Source organism: Pseudopodoces humilis, chromosome 7 (assembly GCF_049639895.1).
Source record: "Pseudopodoces humilis isolate 2021_Gansu_Grassland_sample_001 chromosome 7, ASM4963989v1, whole genome shotgun sequence".
Classification (NCBI taxonomy): domain Eukaryota; kingdom Metazoa; phylum Chordata; class Aves; order Passeriformes; family Paridae; genus Pseudopodoces; species Pseudopodoces humilis.
The window spans coordinates 17,995,150-18,009,035 of NC_142206.1; the positions used below are offsets into that span (position 1 = coordinate 17,995,150).

The 13,886-nt window shown below is 45.9% G+C and overlaps 1 protein-coding gene across 4 annotated transcripts in view; it reads right to left on the bottom strand.

Annotated features, from left to right (window-relative positions):
* The window catches only part of CD151 (CD151 molecule (Raph blood group)), a 32,512-nt gene that overhangs the window by 11,710 nt on the left and 6,916 nt on the right, over positions 1 to 13,886 (bottom strand). For 3 of the 4 annotated variants that reach the window (XM_005522367.3, XM_014252153.2, XM_014252154.2), the window contains exons 2-4: positions 7,162 to 7,282; positions 1,754 to 1,857; positions 300 to 491 (exon numbers count right to left, since the gene is read on the bottom strand). In XM_005522367.3, coding sequence (XP_005522424.1) covers positions 300 to 491; positions 1,754 to 1,837 — 276 coding nt within the window. In that variant the 5' untranslated portion in view covers positions 1,838 to 1,857; positions 7,162 to 7,282. The remainder of the gene's footprint in view (positions 1 to 299; positions 492 to 1,753; positions 1,858 to 7,161; positions 7,283 to 13,886) is intronic. The other variant, XM_088058093.1, reaches the window with a different exon arrangement.

Below are 13,886 nucleotides of genomic sequence, written 5' to 3' on the forward strand. Positions count from 1 at the left end.
TAGAATGTGGAAGGAAGAAAGATGAGACTAAAGCCACAAGATTTTGTTTTGAATATTTTCAAACAGATGTTCTCACACAAAGCATAGGTATTACATCTACCCTTTTTACTCTTGAACCATGCAGCACATTCTTTGTGTGGATGAAAGAAAATGCAGTAAAACCTGTCCCCTGGACATGGACAGCACTGCTGTCAGGAGCTAGAGACCTTACTGATATTTGCTCTATGACAAACAAATGAGGCTGCTGCACAACACAACCAAGATGCTTCCCCCAAATAAAATAAACAAACAGAACTCACCACTCTTAGCAAATTCCGCCGCTCTTTGAAGGTGGCACAGCACCCAAGGATGCCAGTGACCATGACCACCACCCCAGCCACCACCAGGATGTAAGCAGTTGCAGAGTATGTGCTGGAGGAGAGCAGGCTGATGTAGTCACTCTTCTCAGCCAGGGTCCAGATGCCCACTGCCATCACAGCCCCACCAGCCAGCTGGGGAGAGAGAGAAGCAAGCAAATGAGGGGTGTCTGAGGCATGAACTTCCTCACCTCCCAGAGCAACTGGACAGGGCCAGCAGGATGTACCACAGCTCCATAAGCTAGCCAAAGATAATCCACATTAAAGGATGGACTCACTGGGACTGGAGCAGGTCCTGAGCTTCAAGGCATCCAGCTCAGCACCCCAGGTAGCCTGAGATGGAAGCTATCTAAACCATCTACGTCTGTCAGCAGTTCATACACAGACCAGAGTCTTCCCTAATGTTTCCACACTGGGTTTTGGGCAAATAAAACATGTCAAATTGTAACATGTCAGTCGTGGGTGAGGAGACAAAGAATCCATGACTCGTGCTCCAGGTGCTCTTGAGACAGCCTCATTTATTATTCAGAACTCACTTAAATATTCAATTCAAATTTCCCAGGCTATACAGCCATTGGCTGATATTTCTCTCCCTGCCCAGCATCCTGGCCAGTGGTGTGCAGTGGTTCAGACATGAATTAGGCTAGCTAAATTAGATTTGTGTTATGGCCAGACCAGATCCACGTTATGTCTAGACCCACCCTCCTATCCAGTCCAGAGCAGCTGCACTGTGACACTAGTGCAACATCATATCTGTATGACCAGCCTGGCTGGCTAAACTCTAACCCTTGTAGCAAGTGAACACAGAGAACCCAAACACATTCCTACCAGCCCCCTCTTGCCTTGTAAGCCTTCAGCTTCCAGAGGGTTTTAGGCAGCTTCTGGTAAATTCAGACAGTTTTCCTTAAAGGTCTGACCTGGACACTCCATTGCTCTGTCCCATGCACCAAAGAACAATTTTTTGTCATCAGTAACTTTCCTGGTGGAAAGTATGACTCTAAGAAGTTCTGAAGTGAATCAGCTGCAAGAAGGTGTGTGTCATCAGCCAGCACTCCCTCTGCCATTCTGAGAAGAGGAATGGCAAGACAGTGGAACACTCAGGCTCCTGGAAAAAGTACATCAGGTGAAAAATCAAGGCTTATTTTCAGGCTTCTGGTAATTTTCTGTATTTGCTAACATGACCTAGAAACAGCCACATGCTAGAGTATCACACCAAAACTTCTGCAGCCTGGGCAGCCAAGCCTGAGGGGTTGACATTTCACCCAAGAGGACAAAGGCTGTGTCCTACTGATGTCAGCACTTCTTCCCAAAGATGTCATCATGCCTAAGATTTCTGCACGTGACACCAAAACTGCAGTGCCATCTCATTGCCTCTGACACAGACTGAGTTTTATTACCCAGAAAAAGAAGTTGAAGATGAAGAGAAGGTACTTCAGACAGATGGTCCCACATGTTTCCTTCTTTTCTGTATATTCACGCATCTTTCAGGTTCACCAAGTTCCTAAAAAAAAAAACAAAACCAGAAAAGTTTGAGTGAGTCAGTCATCACACCACTTCTCCCAGAAGGCCAGCATTACTACTCTCCTCCTCCAAGATCTAACACTCGTAATCTTTTGCTGAAGTAAGACAGTGAACAAGCCATTCAGATGACTTCAGGGACACAGGACAGTGGTTGCTCAGATAAGGAGTTCTCAGATCCGTTTGGTGACTTACACACAAGATCTTGCAAAATCCCCGGCCTGTTCTCCAGAAAATCCCAGTCTGGCTCCTGACTACAGCCTGTAGCTGCTGTTCTGAAGGCGGTAACAGAAACCTTGGTCACTGATATTTATGGAATAATCTGTCTCCAAAGAATATTATTTTCTCATTGGCATTAGTTACAAGTGCCTTAAATAGATCCTTCTCTAAGTTTGGGCTATTTTTGATCTTTAAAACTGTAACTGGGAACACACTTGTTATACATTCAGATGTTCTATCTTTTTTGAACCCCAGCAGTCCATTGGAGTAATTAATTCTCTTCTTCGCTGCTTACTTTCCATGACCCTTCTCACTGGCTAGCTGTCCCCCAAGACACTAAGAGACTGTCCCAGCTACTAAGAGGAAGAAACACAACCCTTGGCTTCAGATGATCTGACAGCATAAAATGCCCCTGCAGATATGTAAGGAATGGGGTTTTGTTGTGAGTCAGTCCCAGTGCAATGTTACAGATTTTCTACACCCTGGAGCACTTTTCTCAGAAGTGGGTCTGCAGCAAGCACAGCTCCACATGACTTCACTGCCTGCAAAGTCTGAACCTCTTAAAAAAATATTCTCATCACTGCCTGACCAGGCAGACAGGACAAAAGCACTGCCCAGAGTATCGCTGCCAGCATCACCTGTGTGAGGCAGGATGCAGGAGTGCAACCATATCCTCACCATTTGCACTCAATTAAAAAATCATCCCTTTCCTCCCACACTAGCCAGCAAGGAATGACGCAAGCATTGTTCACCAATGTCAGAGTGCAATGTTTTCCTAAACCAGCACTTTCCCTGGAAGCAGGCAGGCAAACAGCCTCTACATATTTCCAGAGGCATGGAGTTCACGCTTAGTTAAATTACAAAATTTCTTCACACAAGGTGATGCAAGCTCTCTCCAGGGACCCACTGCAGCTGCACCCAGCCATGCAGTACAGACTCATCTACCTTGGCAAAACACCTGACAGCAAAGAGAGAAGCAGGTACACACAGCCAGGCTGCACATCAGGTGACTATCAGCATTATCTTTGCCACCACACTTCTAATGTCTGCCTTTAGAGCCAGATGAACCAAGGCTGGGAACAGAAATTGCCCATTCTGCAGCATAATTGTGTTTTATTTGCAGGAAACTACTTCCTTGTGTTTCGTGCCAGCACATTCACAAACCCCAGCCAGGCCCATGCTTTAGAAACTAACAAATGAAACTAACAAGGAAAGCAAGAGTGTGAACATGCCAACAGTCCTACCCATGCCCATCCCTGTCACCATTTCACAAGAAAACATTTTTCTCCAGAATAACATCTGGCAGCTGTAGTTGGCAGCAGAATGCTGCTTCACTGGCAAAGGAAGAAGCTCTGAGATGGTGGCACAGATCAAGAACAACTCTTCAGAGTTATCTGCAGAAGAGATCAGAACCTCCAGCAATGCTCAGATAATTACCGCGTTGCAGCACAAAAGGGCCCCGGGCTTTGAGAAGGAATGGATGCTGCAGGTACTGTATGCACTGACCAGGCTTGCAAATTCTCCATGAGAAGACGCCCCAAGAACACAAAATTCAGGAAGGTGACAGTTTTACAGTTCCCAGAGGCTTCATTAAGCCACAGAACAAGAATGGTAGCAGCAAGGCAGCCACACAACTCAGAACAGGGACTTCAGCCCAGATCTGAGAGATGTCTTCCAGTAACAGGTCTTCTGCCCACCCCTTCTAGTATCAGGGCTGTATGTGAGGAACATGCACTGCAGACTTGCAGAGACTGACCAGGGGATGATAACCATGCTTTCTGTCCTTAGGCTCCTTGGCCCAGCTTCTCTCTTGCTCCCGAGGATTTTAGGAACGACCCAACCAACCAGCCTATCTTCCTTCCTCCCTCCCTCCCTGTACATATCGCCATAGAGCAGATGCTGGGCCCTAGCAAAGAATACTAACTTGTCCCTCTTTCTTATCCAGGAGCTCAGAAATCTCAGTCACAGCACCATCTTGTGCAGGGTGAGGACCGGGCAGATGCCTACCTGAGACTGCACTTGCATCAGGGTGACAGACAGTCTGAAACCCCCTCAAGACTGCAGGTCCTGCTCCACCCAGCACTGGGTCCAGGCCTTTCAGGCAGCCTGGCTTCACTGCTGGCAGGAGAGGATATGCCTGTTTCCAGAAAGCTGGCAGGGAACAGCTGCAGGTTTATAAAGCAGGGTGAATCACCAGGGATGACAGACCATGAATCAGAAAGCAATCAGGGCTGTCTCCTGTTTGATCTATCCCTCCTAGCCAGGAGCAGAGCTGATGGCACTGGCTGCCTCTGCATGCTTAATCACTCACCCAGCCAACTATTCAGGGAAAGGCAGCTCTCTAGGCCCTCTTTTTGGAAATTGTGTTTGTGCTCCTTGACTCACACGGGGTGATCTGCTGCCTCCCATCACCTGCAAAGACAGGGTCAGGCTTCATGGAGATATCCTGGTCTTCAGGGAAAGCAAGTGAGGGCCAGAGACTACAGTGAAATGCTTTTCCCAAGAAACCCTGGCAACCGGAGGGGGGGAAACCACAATCTGCTTCCCAGGATTAGGGTCACTTCAGGCTCTGAGCCTCATGGATCCAAAAAGCACAGAGGTGTTGATCAGTGTCACAGCACCAGGATGAATATGGGGGTCTCATCCTGAATTCACTGACATAACCAAGGTCTCTTGCCTTCAGCCATCCTTATAGCAAACCCTCTGAACTGATATGAATCACTCTTGAAACCGGACAAGAAGCAGCAACAGTAATTAACACACATAATTCTGTTCTATTTTAAACACTGAAGCAAAAACCTGTTCTGAATCATTATCAATAATTACAAATTAGCTCTCTGATGAACAGGAAATGGCAAGCTCTGCCAAAGGGGTATATTTACAAATACATAAAAACATATTAATTAAACATGAGCTTCATAATGGGAAGTACTTTGCTAACTGAAAAAGTGGTTAGAAGACTAAAAGTACTTCCATAATGAAATTTCCTTGGTCCAGTCCAACAGACAGTAGCTTCATCAGCAAGTTAAATTTCAGCAAGCAATCAAGGAATACAGGCTGTGAAATTTAGTCGCACAATGGAAAGAAGTACTTTTATGGAAGTCACAAGAATCAACAAGAGATTCCTACCATGGCCATACACACTGCAACAGAAATGACAGAGAAATAATTCTCCAGGGAAAACAAAATGCATTAAGCCAAGAGGAATAAACAAGAGACAGAACCTGTAGATAAAAGGGAGGGGTAATAGTTTGAAGATTAATTCAAGAAACCGGGAGTTGAACAGCTTGAATCCAGCTTTCTACTCTGACGCAGACTTTGTGCATAGACCTGGGGCAAGTCCCTCAGTCTGACCCTTGCCTCTCTCTTCCTCCTCAGTGCAAGACCCTCATCTTTCTCTAAACCCAGTGATTTTATGAGGATCTACACAGAGAAACTCTGCTGATGGAGGAATGCCAGCTGAGAGGCATGACAGGCTCCAGGTGACTGGCAAACTGGCAAAAGCCCGACAGCAACGCCATTTCACGGACTCAAAAGTGCTTTTGCCAGCAAAGACTATTTCAGCCAGTGAACTGGAACAACCTCTTTTATGTTTAGTAAAATACATACTTATAATGAGAGGAATGCCTGGTAAAAGCAATTTTGGCAATAATTTATGAGGCTTGCTGGTTCAAATACATCAGAGATTGAGAGATACTAATAATGAAGTATACAAGTAACAGTGAATAGCAGTGGAGTAACAGTGAAGCAAGGAGGGACCTATGAAAACATCTCAAAAAGATAAGATGAAGAGTGAGCTCATCCTGCCCTGTGTGACTGCGAGCCACAACCTCCTAGGAGGGTAAGAATATACAGTGCATGACTGCCAGGCAAGACTGGGACTACATCAAACATGAAACCATTCCATGGTCTGCTTTTCTTCGGCTCTCATCCTACTGTGACTGAACCCTTAAGACAAACTGGACCACAAGAACTCACCAGAAGCTGAGCAGTACGGCTCCAGTTCTGGGTGCTGAGCATCTGGGAACACAAGCGCTGCACAGACAACTGAGAAAATTTCAATGGCAGGACTTGCTCTGTGTTTTCCACACCACACCACTGTATTTTTCTTTGCAGACCCAAAGGCACACATAGGCATGCACACACAGCCCAGCACAGAAAGCATACGACATGCACACACACAGTCCTGCTGGATAGACATTCATTTAGTCATCCCAGACACTGCTTGGCATATTTGCCTCAACTTGCACAGAAACAGTACTTAATTAAACAGCAAAGAAAGCCAGGCCTGCAGGCTTTTTCTGCATAACCTGCCCTAAAGCAGCATCTGACAGATGGGGAAGAAACAATGCCAAAGCAAAAGAACAGCTCCCAGGCCATTAAAAGCATCATTATTTAAAAGTATTGATTTTTGAGTGATAGCAAGCAAATTGGTATCCAACGTATCAGTGACAACTATTCCACAGATAACTCATACACCACAACTTAGAGAACTTCTAACATCTTTGCCAAAGCACACAAGAAAGACTTGCTGCAGGAAATCCCACAGCACCTATGCTGTAACAAAAGTGCAATCACTGGGCACACTGCTGGCCTGGAGGGAAATGATCCACTGGAGACTGGGCACACTACTGGCCTGCAGGAAAATGTTCCACTGGAGACTATCTGAGCTGGGCCAGATAACCCTGGCAGCCATCAGCAAACAAAGAAGACGTCCTTCCCTTGGTATGTGCAGTGCAGGTGTGGGCCAATAACTTTAATCTTCAGCAAACTCACTGACATTCTTCATCAAGGCTAAACTCTAGCCTTTGAAAGCACGACCTCTCTTGAGTTCCCTCTCTGTAAGATGAAAAACATAACCACTGACACTTTACCTATCCCACTGAACATCCTCAGAAGGGGCCTCCAGCTGCTTATCACCTGCCAGAAAGCAGCTAAAAGTAATTTAAGCAAAGCCTTCCCAGGAGAGGAATTCTAAAGCTTGCAAGTAAAGAGCTCAAATTCACACTGTGTGCCATTATCCACCCCAAATTGATAGCCAACATGGATCAGCAGTCTTGACACTGACCTTTCACCACCAAAGCAGGTGACAGCACCAGTGAAAATGTTCAGTCCTCTTCAAAGGCTTTTTTCCACCCCCTCTCTTCTTGCTGGCTCTAGTCTGCTGCTGGATTTAGGAAAGCAAAAAGCTGAAAGAAAAAAGGAGATGCAGAGAATCATGAACTATGCCAAAGACTATTCTGAAATCAATATATGATTCTATGCTTTGCCATCAAGTCCTTTAAGTAGAGAGCACATGATTTCAGAATACACCTTGTGAATGCATTTGATTAAACTGCAAAGCGTGCACTGGATAACAGGAAAGAGCTAAACAGCAGCAGTGGGATCCATGAACATCTGCTGGTAGAAAGTTGTCAGCACAGGTTTGTATTTACTGCTGAATCCTGTAAATGCTGCTATCAATTCTGTCAAGGCTGAGTACACAAAATGACAGTTCATTCTGGTGCAAAAGGCCTGAAAGCAACTCCATGAGAAAGCCCAGGAAGATCCTTCTGTGCAGTACAAAGCCCTTCTTGGTGTTAATGCCTTGAAGTGAACAAGTTTTCAACCTGGTCATGGGCAAGCCCACTCTCTCTCCTTCCTCAGCTCTCCCTTCTGATGAAGCCATGTAGCCACTGATAGCCACAGTCCAGTGATGGGATTCATCCCACCGGGATTCAGTCATGGCAAGTAGGTTGTGGCTTCCGAGCAGCGCAGTGGCTTCCAGCTCCTCCCGTTTGTCACCCACACTGAGTGTACCAGTGCAGAGACACTTCATCTGGGCTGTCAGCCATGTCACCTCTTTAGAGCTATCCTCCAGTGTACCCAGCACATGGCAGAGCAACAGGCTGAGGGCCCTTGCTAGCACTCCATCCCTCTAACCTTGGCTTGTCATTTCTGTGGGCTAGGCTGCATAAAGCTGCTGTACTGGAAATGGCCTCTAGCATCCCCTGCTTTTCTAAGGTAGAGAGAGGGTCCCAAACTTTTTGCAATCACTTGTACTGTCACAACTTCACCCATCTCACCTTCATCCTACAGCAGACAGGTCTGAATCTCCCTGAAATGTTTCCACTGGGACTGCAGGCAGCAGGATGGAAGGGGAAGAGAATAACAAGTCTTCCTCCTTAGTCTGTTTGGATACTGAATTAATGATCCTTTGATTTACACCATGACACCAACTTACTTCACAAAGTAAGCCTAAGGCTTAAGCTCCTATCTATTGCCCATACAGAGATATGGAAGCAGTAATACTTCCTGACCTGTCTGGATAATAGAGCATTTGAAAACCACCTGGGAAGAGGAAAAATGGTACTTTTTTATTAGCAGATGAAATTTAACAATTCCTAGCCATTTAAACTTTCTATTATGTTCAAGTAGGGCATTCCTGCAGGCCTTTACCTAGCACAGTATGGATGACACATCTCCATTTATAACCAGCTTAGATCACCCCTGCTTCCATTCCCTATGAAAAATGATGCCAATAAGAGCCAGAAACTTGTTGATTCACATTACTACATAGCCTCTAGACCACAAAAACATCTCTTCAGAGAAACAAGTGAAAATTTTGTTTCTTTTGCCACTGGAAAGCAGGTCAAACAGAGTTCTTGGGTTCATTAATTAAAGGTCAGATAAAGGAACTTCCTGAGGAACTAGGGAGAGGAAAAAAGGCACAGTCACCTATAAGGCAAGAAATAGTTCTTAAGAATCCTCCTGAGGCTGGGCCCAAACTCTCCAAGACCAGCCCTAGTGCCCTGTCCTTTATTCATCTGCTTCATGCAGCTCTCACACTCCTGGCTTTTCAGAAGGGAAAGCTGACCCAGGACACAAAGCTCAATGCTTTGCTTTCCATCTCAGCATGCTGGAACGTGCTGCAAAGTCCAAGTACTTGTGCCTAGGGCTGGGGAGAATGCAAAACCCAAGTCAGACATCCACCAAGGAGGAAAAGCTCCTTTTAAGGAACTGTCATTTAAATTTGGGGGGGAGGGGGTGGCAGGCACACAGAACAGATTTTGGTCAAAACCACTCCTCCTTGACATCTTCAGCAGGCCCTGCTTGACCCTGCCTCTTGACTGGGAGAGCACTTTTCCAAAGAACTGAGACAGGGTAAGTTCCCATTCTGGGAGGATCTCCTATCAACACTGTGTCTAGGCAACATCTCCACGGACACATGACAGCCCTGCTGTCACCCCTCAGGATGCTTGTCAAATCCCTCCTTTCTTCTGCCCTGGCTCAAGCTGCTGTGTTTTGAATGGACCCCTCAAGAGCAATGTAGCTCCCAAACTCCTGCTAATTGTCCTCCTCCTAATTCTGCTAACTCCTGCTAATTTTGATGAAAGCCATCCAGAGAGGAGCTGCATGCCTAATACAGCTGAGCAGTCACCTGCTCTTTGAGACAAGAGCTGTCTCTCCACAGAAGAGCATTTAGCCCTTTCACTCATATTTGCAAGACTGTTTACTCCTCAGGGGAGGGACTTACTGAACCATAAATAACAATAAGCATAAATTTCAAACTCAGCAAGGATTTACATGTTCAGCACCGCCCACATACCTGCAAATTAAGTGTTTTATGAGAGGGTTAGCCAAACTGGGTGAGGCAATGTCTGGCTGCAGGATCCTTGAGGATAACAAGGACTTTGGCATAAAACCAATTTTACAACCATTAAAAAAAGAAAGCGTAAGAGAGAAAGATAAGAGTGATCAAGCGTGCCTGGGACTGTGTGTCTGTACCCTAGCACTGTCTTACTACAAAGCAAACAAAAAGCCCTTCTCTGACAAAACATTCAGTCAGCCACAACCTGAGAGCAGAAAGCCCAAGTGTCCTGCTCCCAGAAGTGGGTAAGCAGGGAAACAAGCAGCACCTCCAAGCACCTCGTCCCCATCAGGAGCCAGAAGGCAGGCAGAGACCAGCACCCACTGTGTGACCAAGGGAAACTCCTTCTGCGTCAAACAACATCCTCTTGTATCCCATAAGGCTCCTTTATCCTGAAGGATCCCAAAGCACTTTACGCTATTTATACACAGGAACCACTTCACTAGTCATTGAACTGAGGAGAGGAACAATAACCCTCTCTTTTCTCTCACTGGAAGCAGCAGAAATCAGTGCCTGGCTGTGTTTGCAGAGAGCTATCGCAATGAGGGCTTGACACAAGGAGCAATAGTTCAGAAAGTTCAGGGTCAACCAATAGACAAGGCAAACTCTTCACTGCAGCCTACTATTGGTATTTTAATTTCTATTTTCCCAACTCTGCTCATGGGCATTGTGAGGTTCTTTTTGTTTGGGGTTTTCTTTTCCTTTTTTTTTTTTTTTTAAGTAGGGCTTTGTCTGCACTGGTGAATTTACCAGCAGCATTAAACCACAATTCTAAACAAAACATTTTGTGCCGAATCAGCTTTCTCTCTGATCCCTTCCTATTCATTATCCACCTATTCATCCCATTCATTTTGAGCCCAGCGCTCAGAAGCGAAGCCACTGGGTTCTCAGTGTTTTCAGAGAGTGCTCACAAAACCTCCCTGCCCTGTAGCCATGCCAATACTAGAACCAAGTCAACAAGCACTAAAAGTCCTGGGCAGATAGACATCCTCCCAGCCTCCACAAAGCCTATTCAGGCAACTCTACACGAATTCAAAGCGCTCTCCAAATAATGTAGCAGTGATAACCATTTTTTCACTCCCTACAAAGAGCTGGGTTTTTACACAGTGATTTGAGCTGAGGGCAAAGACTAACCAAAGAACACGTGCTGCATTGTAGCTACTACACAGTAGCTCAAAATTTGGCTGCAGCCTCAGTGCAGATTTGTACCCTACAAATCTGTACTCTGAAAAGGTGCTCAGCTAAAAGCCAGTAGATTTCCTACCTCCCCACAGTATCTACCCATGGCAGACTGTCAATTTCACTGCACCAAACTCACAAACAAATCATGGGGCTTAAAATCCCACTGTCAAAAACATATGTGGCAGTTTTTGGAAGAGAGAGCAGGCAATTGGTGTGTTACCACAAGGTACATTTCTAGACTCTCAATCACACAGTGTTCGATAATCTCACTGGCTGAAAGATCCTCTGCCTCCTCAAAGCACCCCAATAAAGAAAAAAGAGAGCAGGTTATAATAGGAGCACAGAGATATTAAGTGCCTTTCCCAGCAGAGAGAAGGGGTGAATTTGCCCTCCTCAACATCCATCCTCCAGCAGCCAAGCTGTCCTCTCTTCTGGAAGGCCAATGCAGAACACAAAGCTATAAACCACAAAGTTTTCAAGTTACTTGTTAGCACTGCCTTGCCTGTGCCCAAGACACCTTGAAGCACAAAGCAAGAGGTGCAAAAAAACCCACACCAGCTTTAGCTTTTGTACAAAACTTGTTTTGAGTGAATTGTTCCCATTCTCACTTTCTGTGGTGCAAACAAGCAAAGCAAATCTCTGGAGTCATCCCACACATCTTTCCCAGGCAGCCTGCCTCAATGTGAACTCCACTAAAATCATATTTTAAAAGCAGTTGACAGGGGATTTGGCAGTGGAAACCAAGGTTAACATTCTTACTGCTTCAGACTTGTTGCTGATTAGCTCAGGACTGACGCCAACCATGCCAGGGAAAACCTCTGAGCATGTCAGCAGAGGAGAAGGTACCTGTGGTACCAGGAATGGGGTGATGCACTTCGCAGTGCTCTGGCACAGAGAAAAGGGAACATCATGCAGGTGTTCATGCAGAATGGGGCAACAACAGCTCTCACCTCATCACTGCAGCCACAGATGCCAGTGACAACTTCAGGAGCCTCCCCTTCTATCCAGCATATCCTTATGTGGGAACACTCACACCTGGAAATACCTACTTCGCTAACAACAGTGTCAGGAATGGCCAAGAAATCTCTTCTGACCATCAGTCCTTATATATCCCCAGTAGCACTGTCTCCGGAGGCATTCTGAAGCACTGAATTATTTGAGGAGTTATATTCCTCTCCAGAGCTAAAATCACTTTATTAGAGTCAGATCAAATATCAAGCACAGTCAAGGGCAATTAAATGACAGCTCATTTCCCAGAGCTGTAAGTCGAAGTTCATAGGAGCTGTCTCTCTCCTGTTGCTATAGGAGCAGTGCTGGAAACAATGCTCAATCCACGCTGCATAAGGCTGCCTTGAAAAGGATCGTTCTTCCAGTAAAATTAAACAACTCCCAGCCAAAAATAAAACATTTGTCCCCCTTCTGCCCTGCCCTCGTGGAGCACGTTTTAATGACTCCACCAAAACCATTTACGCACAGCTGGTTTTGGAGCAGCCTGCAAACTTGACCGGGAGGCACCAGCATGTGAATAAACAATTGGGAGGCATGGGCTGCCTCCAGGCAATTACTTGCTGGCCCTTCACCAAGGCTGGCAGCAGGAGACAAGACACAAAGAAGTCCCTGGCTCCAAAGCAGACACCACTAAGCTCCGAAGAAATCCTCCAGCCCCATGGCAACAGGCGCTTCCCTGAAACACCTTGCTCTGCCGGCTGCACGGGGAGCTGGGCTTGCTCTGCTCCTCTCGGCAGCTTCAAGCAAAGGCACAGGCAAAGGGCAGCTCTCCATGAAGGGTACAGAGCCACGATCAGCACAGCAGCTCTGGCAAGTCTGTCTCAGTGTACGTCCTGGTTTTGGCTGGGATAGAGTCAGCGCTCTCCTTAGTAGCCGGTGCAGTGCTGCAGTTTGCATTTAGTACGAGAACGATGTTGATAACACACATGTTCTGGTTGATGCTAAGCAGTGTTTACTCTAGATCAAGGACTTGTCCATTTCCCACGCTCTGCGCACAAGCAGGGAAGGAGCATGGCCAGGGCAGCTGATCCAAACTGGCTGAAGGGATGTTCCACACCACAGAATGTCAGGCTCAGGATATAAACTGGGGAGAGCTGGTCTGGAGCTGCCGATCACTGCTGGGTGATGGGCTACGGACCTGTGCAGCACTCGTGTTTCTTGGGGTTTATTCCTCTCTCACTCTCCATTTCATTACTACTATCGTTATTATTAAAATTATTACCACTATCATTATATTTTACATTGGTTCAGTTGACAAATTGCTCTTATCTCAATCCATTAAGTTTTAACTATATTATTTTACTGATTCTCCACCCCATCCTAGCAGGGCAGGGGCATGAGGGGAGGGGTGGCTGCATGGTACATAATTGCTGGCTGGGGTTAAACCATGACAGTGTAATTGTCCACTTCATTTAGAACTGGCAAGGAAAAGAAAGTGGGAAAGTGTTCTAACCAGCACAAAACAGCTGGACTTCAAAGGAAGCAGGAAAATGTTGCAGAGATTTCTCCACCAAACCACCCTCCTGTTAACTCAGCACTCTATGAAGAAGCTTCAATAAAGGAAAGCGTAAAATTACTTTGAAACTTAATCCTCCCCACAACCACCCCATCCAGCTTAGAGGTCAATTTTCAAGTCAGGAGGAACCATTATAATCTCATCTGATCTCCTGTTATTTTAAAGGTTAACATTTAAAGGCTAAAAGTAGTCCACTCTATATTCTACAGTAGCACATTCTACCCTGGATTAACCCTCAAATACCAAGAAGATTCAAGAACACTTCAGGAGATGGGAGAAACCATACTTTGTTCCCTCAGGAGCCTCTAAAAACATCACTGGCACATCCCCAGCATTCAGACTTCTTTGAGCTCAGCAGAAAGTACCAGAGCACTTTGGTCTCCATCTCTGGGCAGACTCATTATCCATTTTTCAATTCATCCAATACCATTAGTGAGCAGGAGGGGAAAAGCAGTCC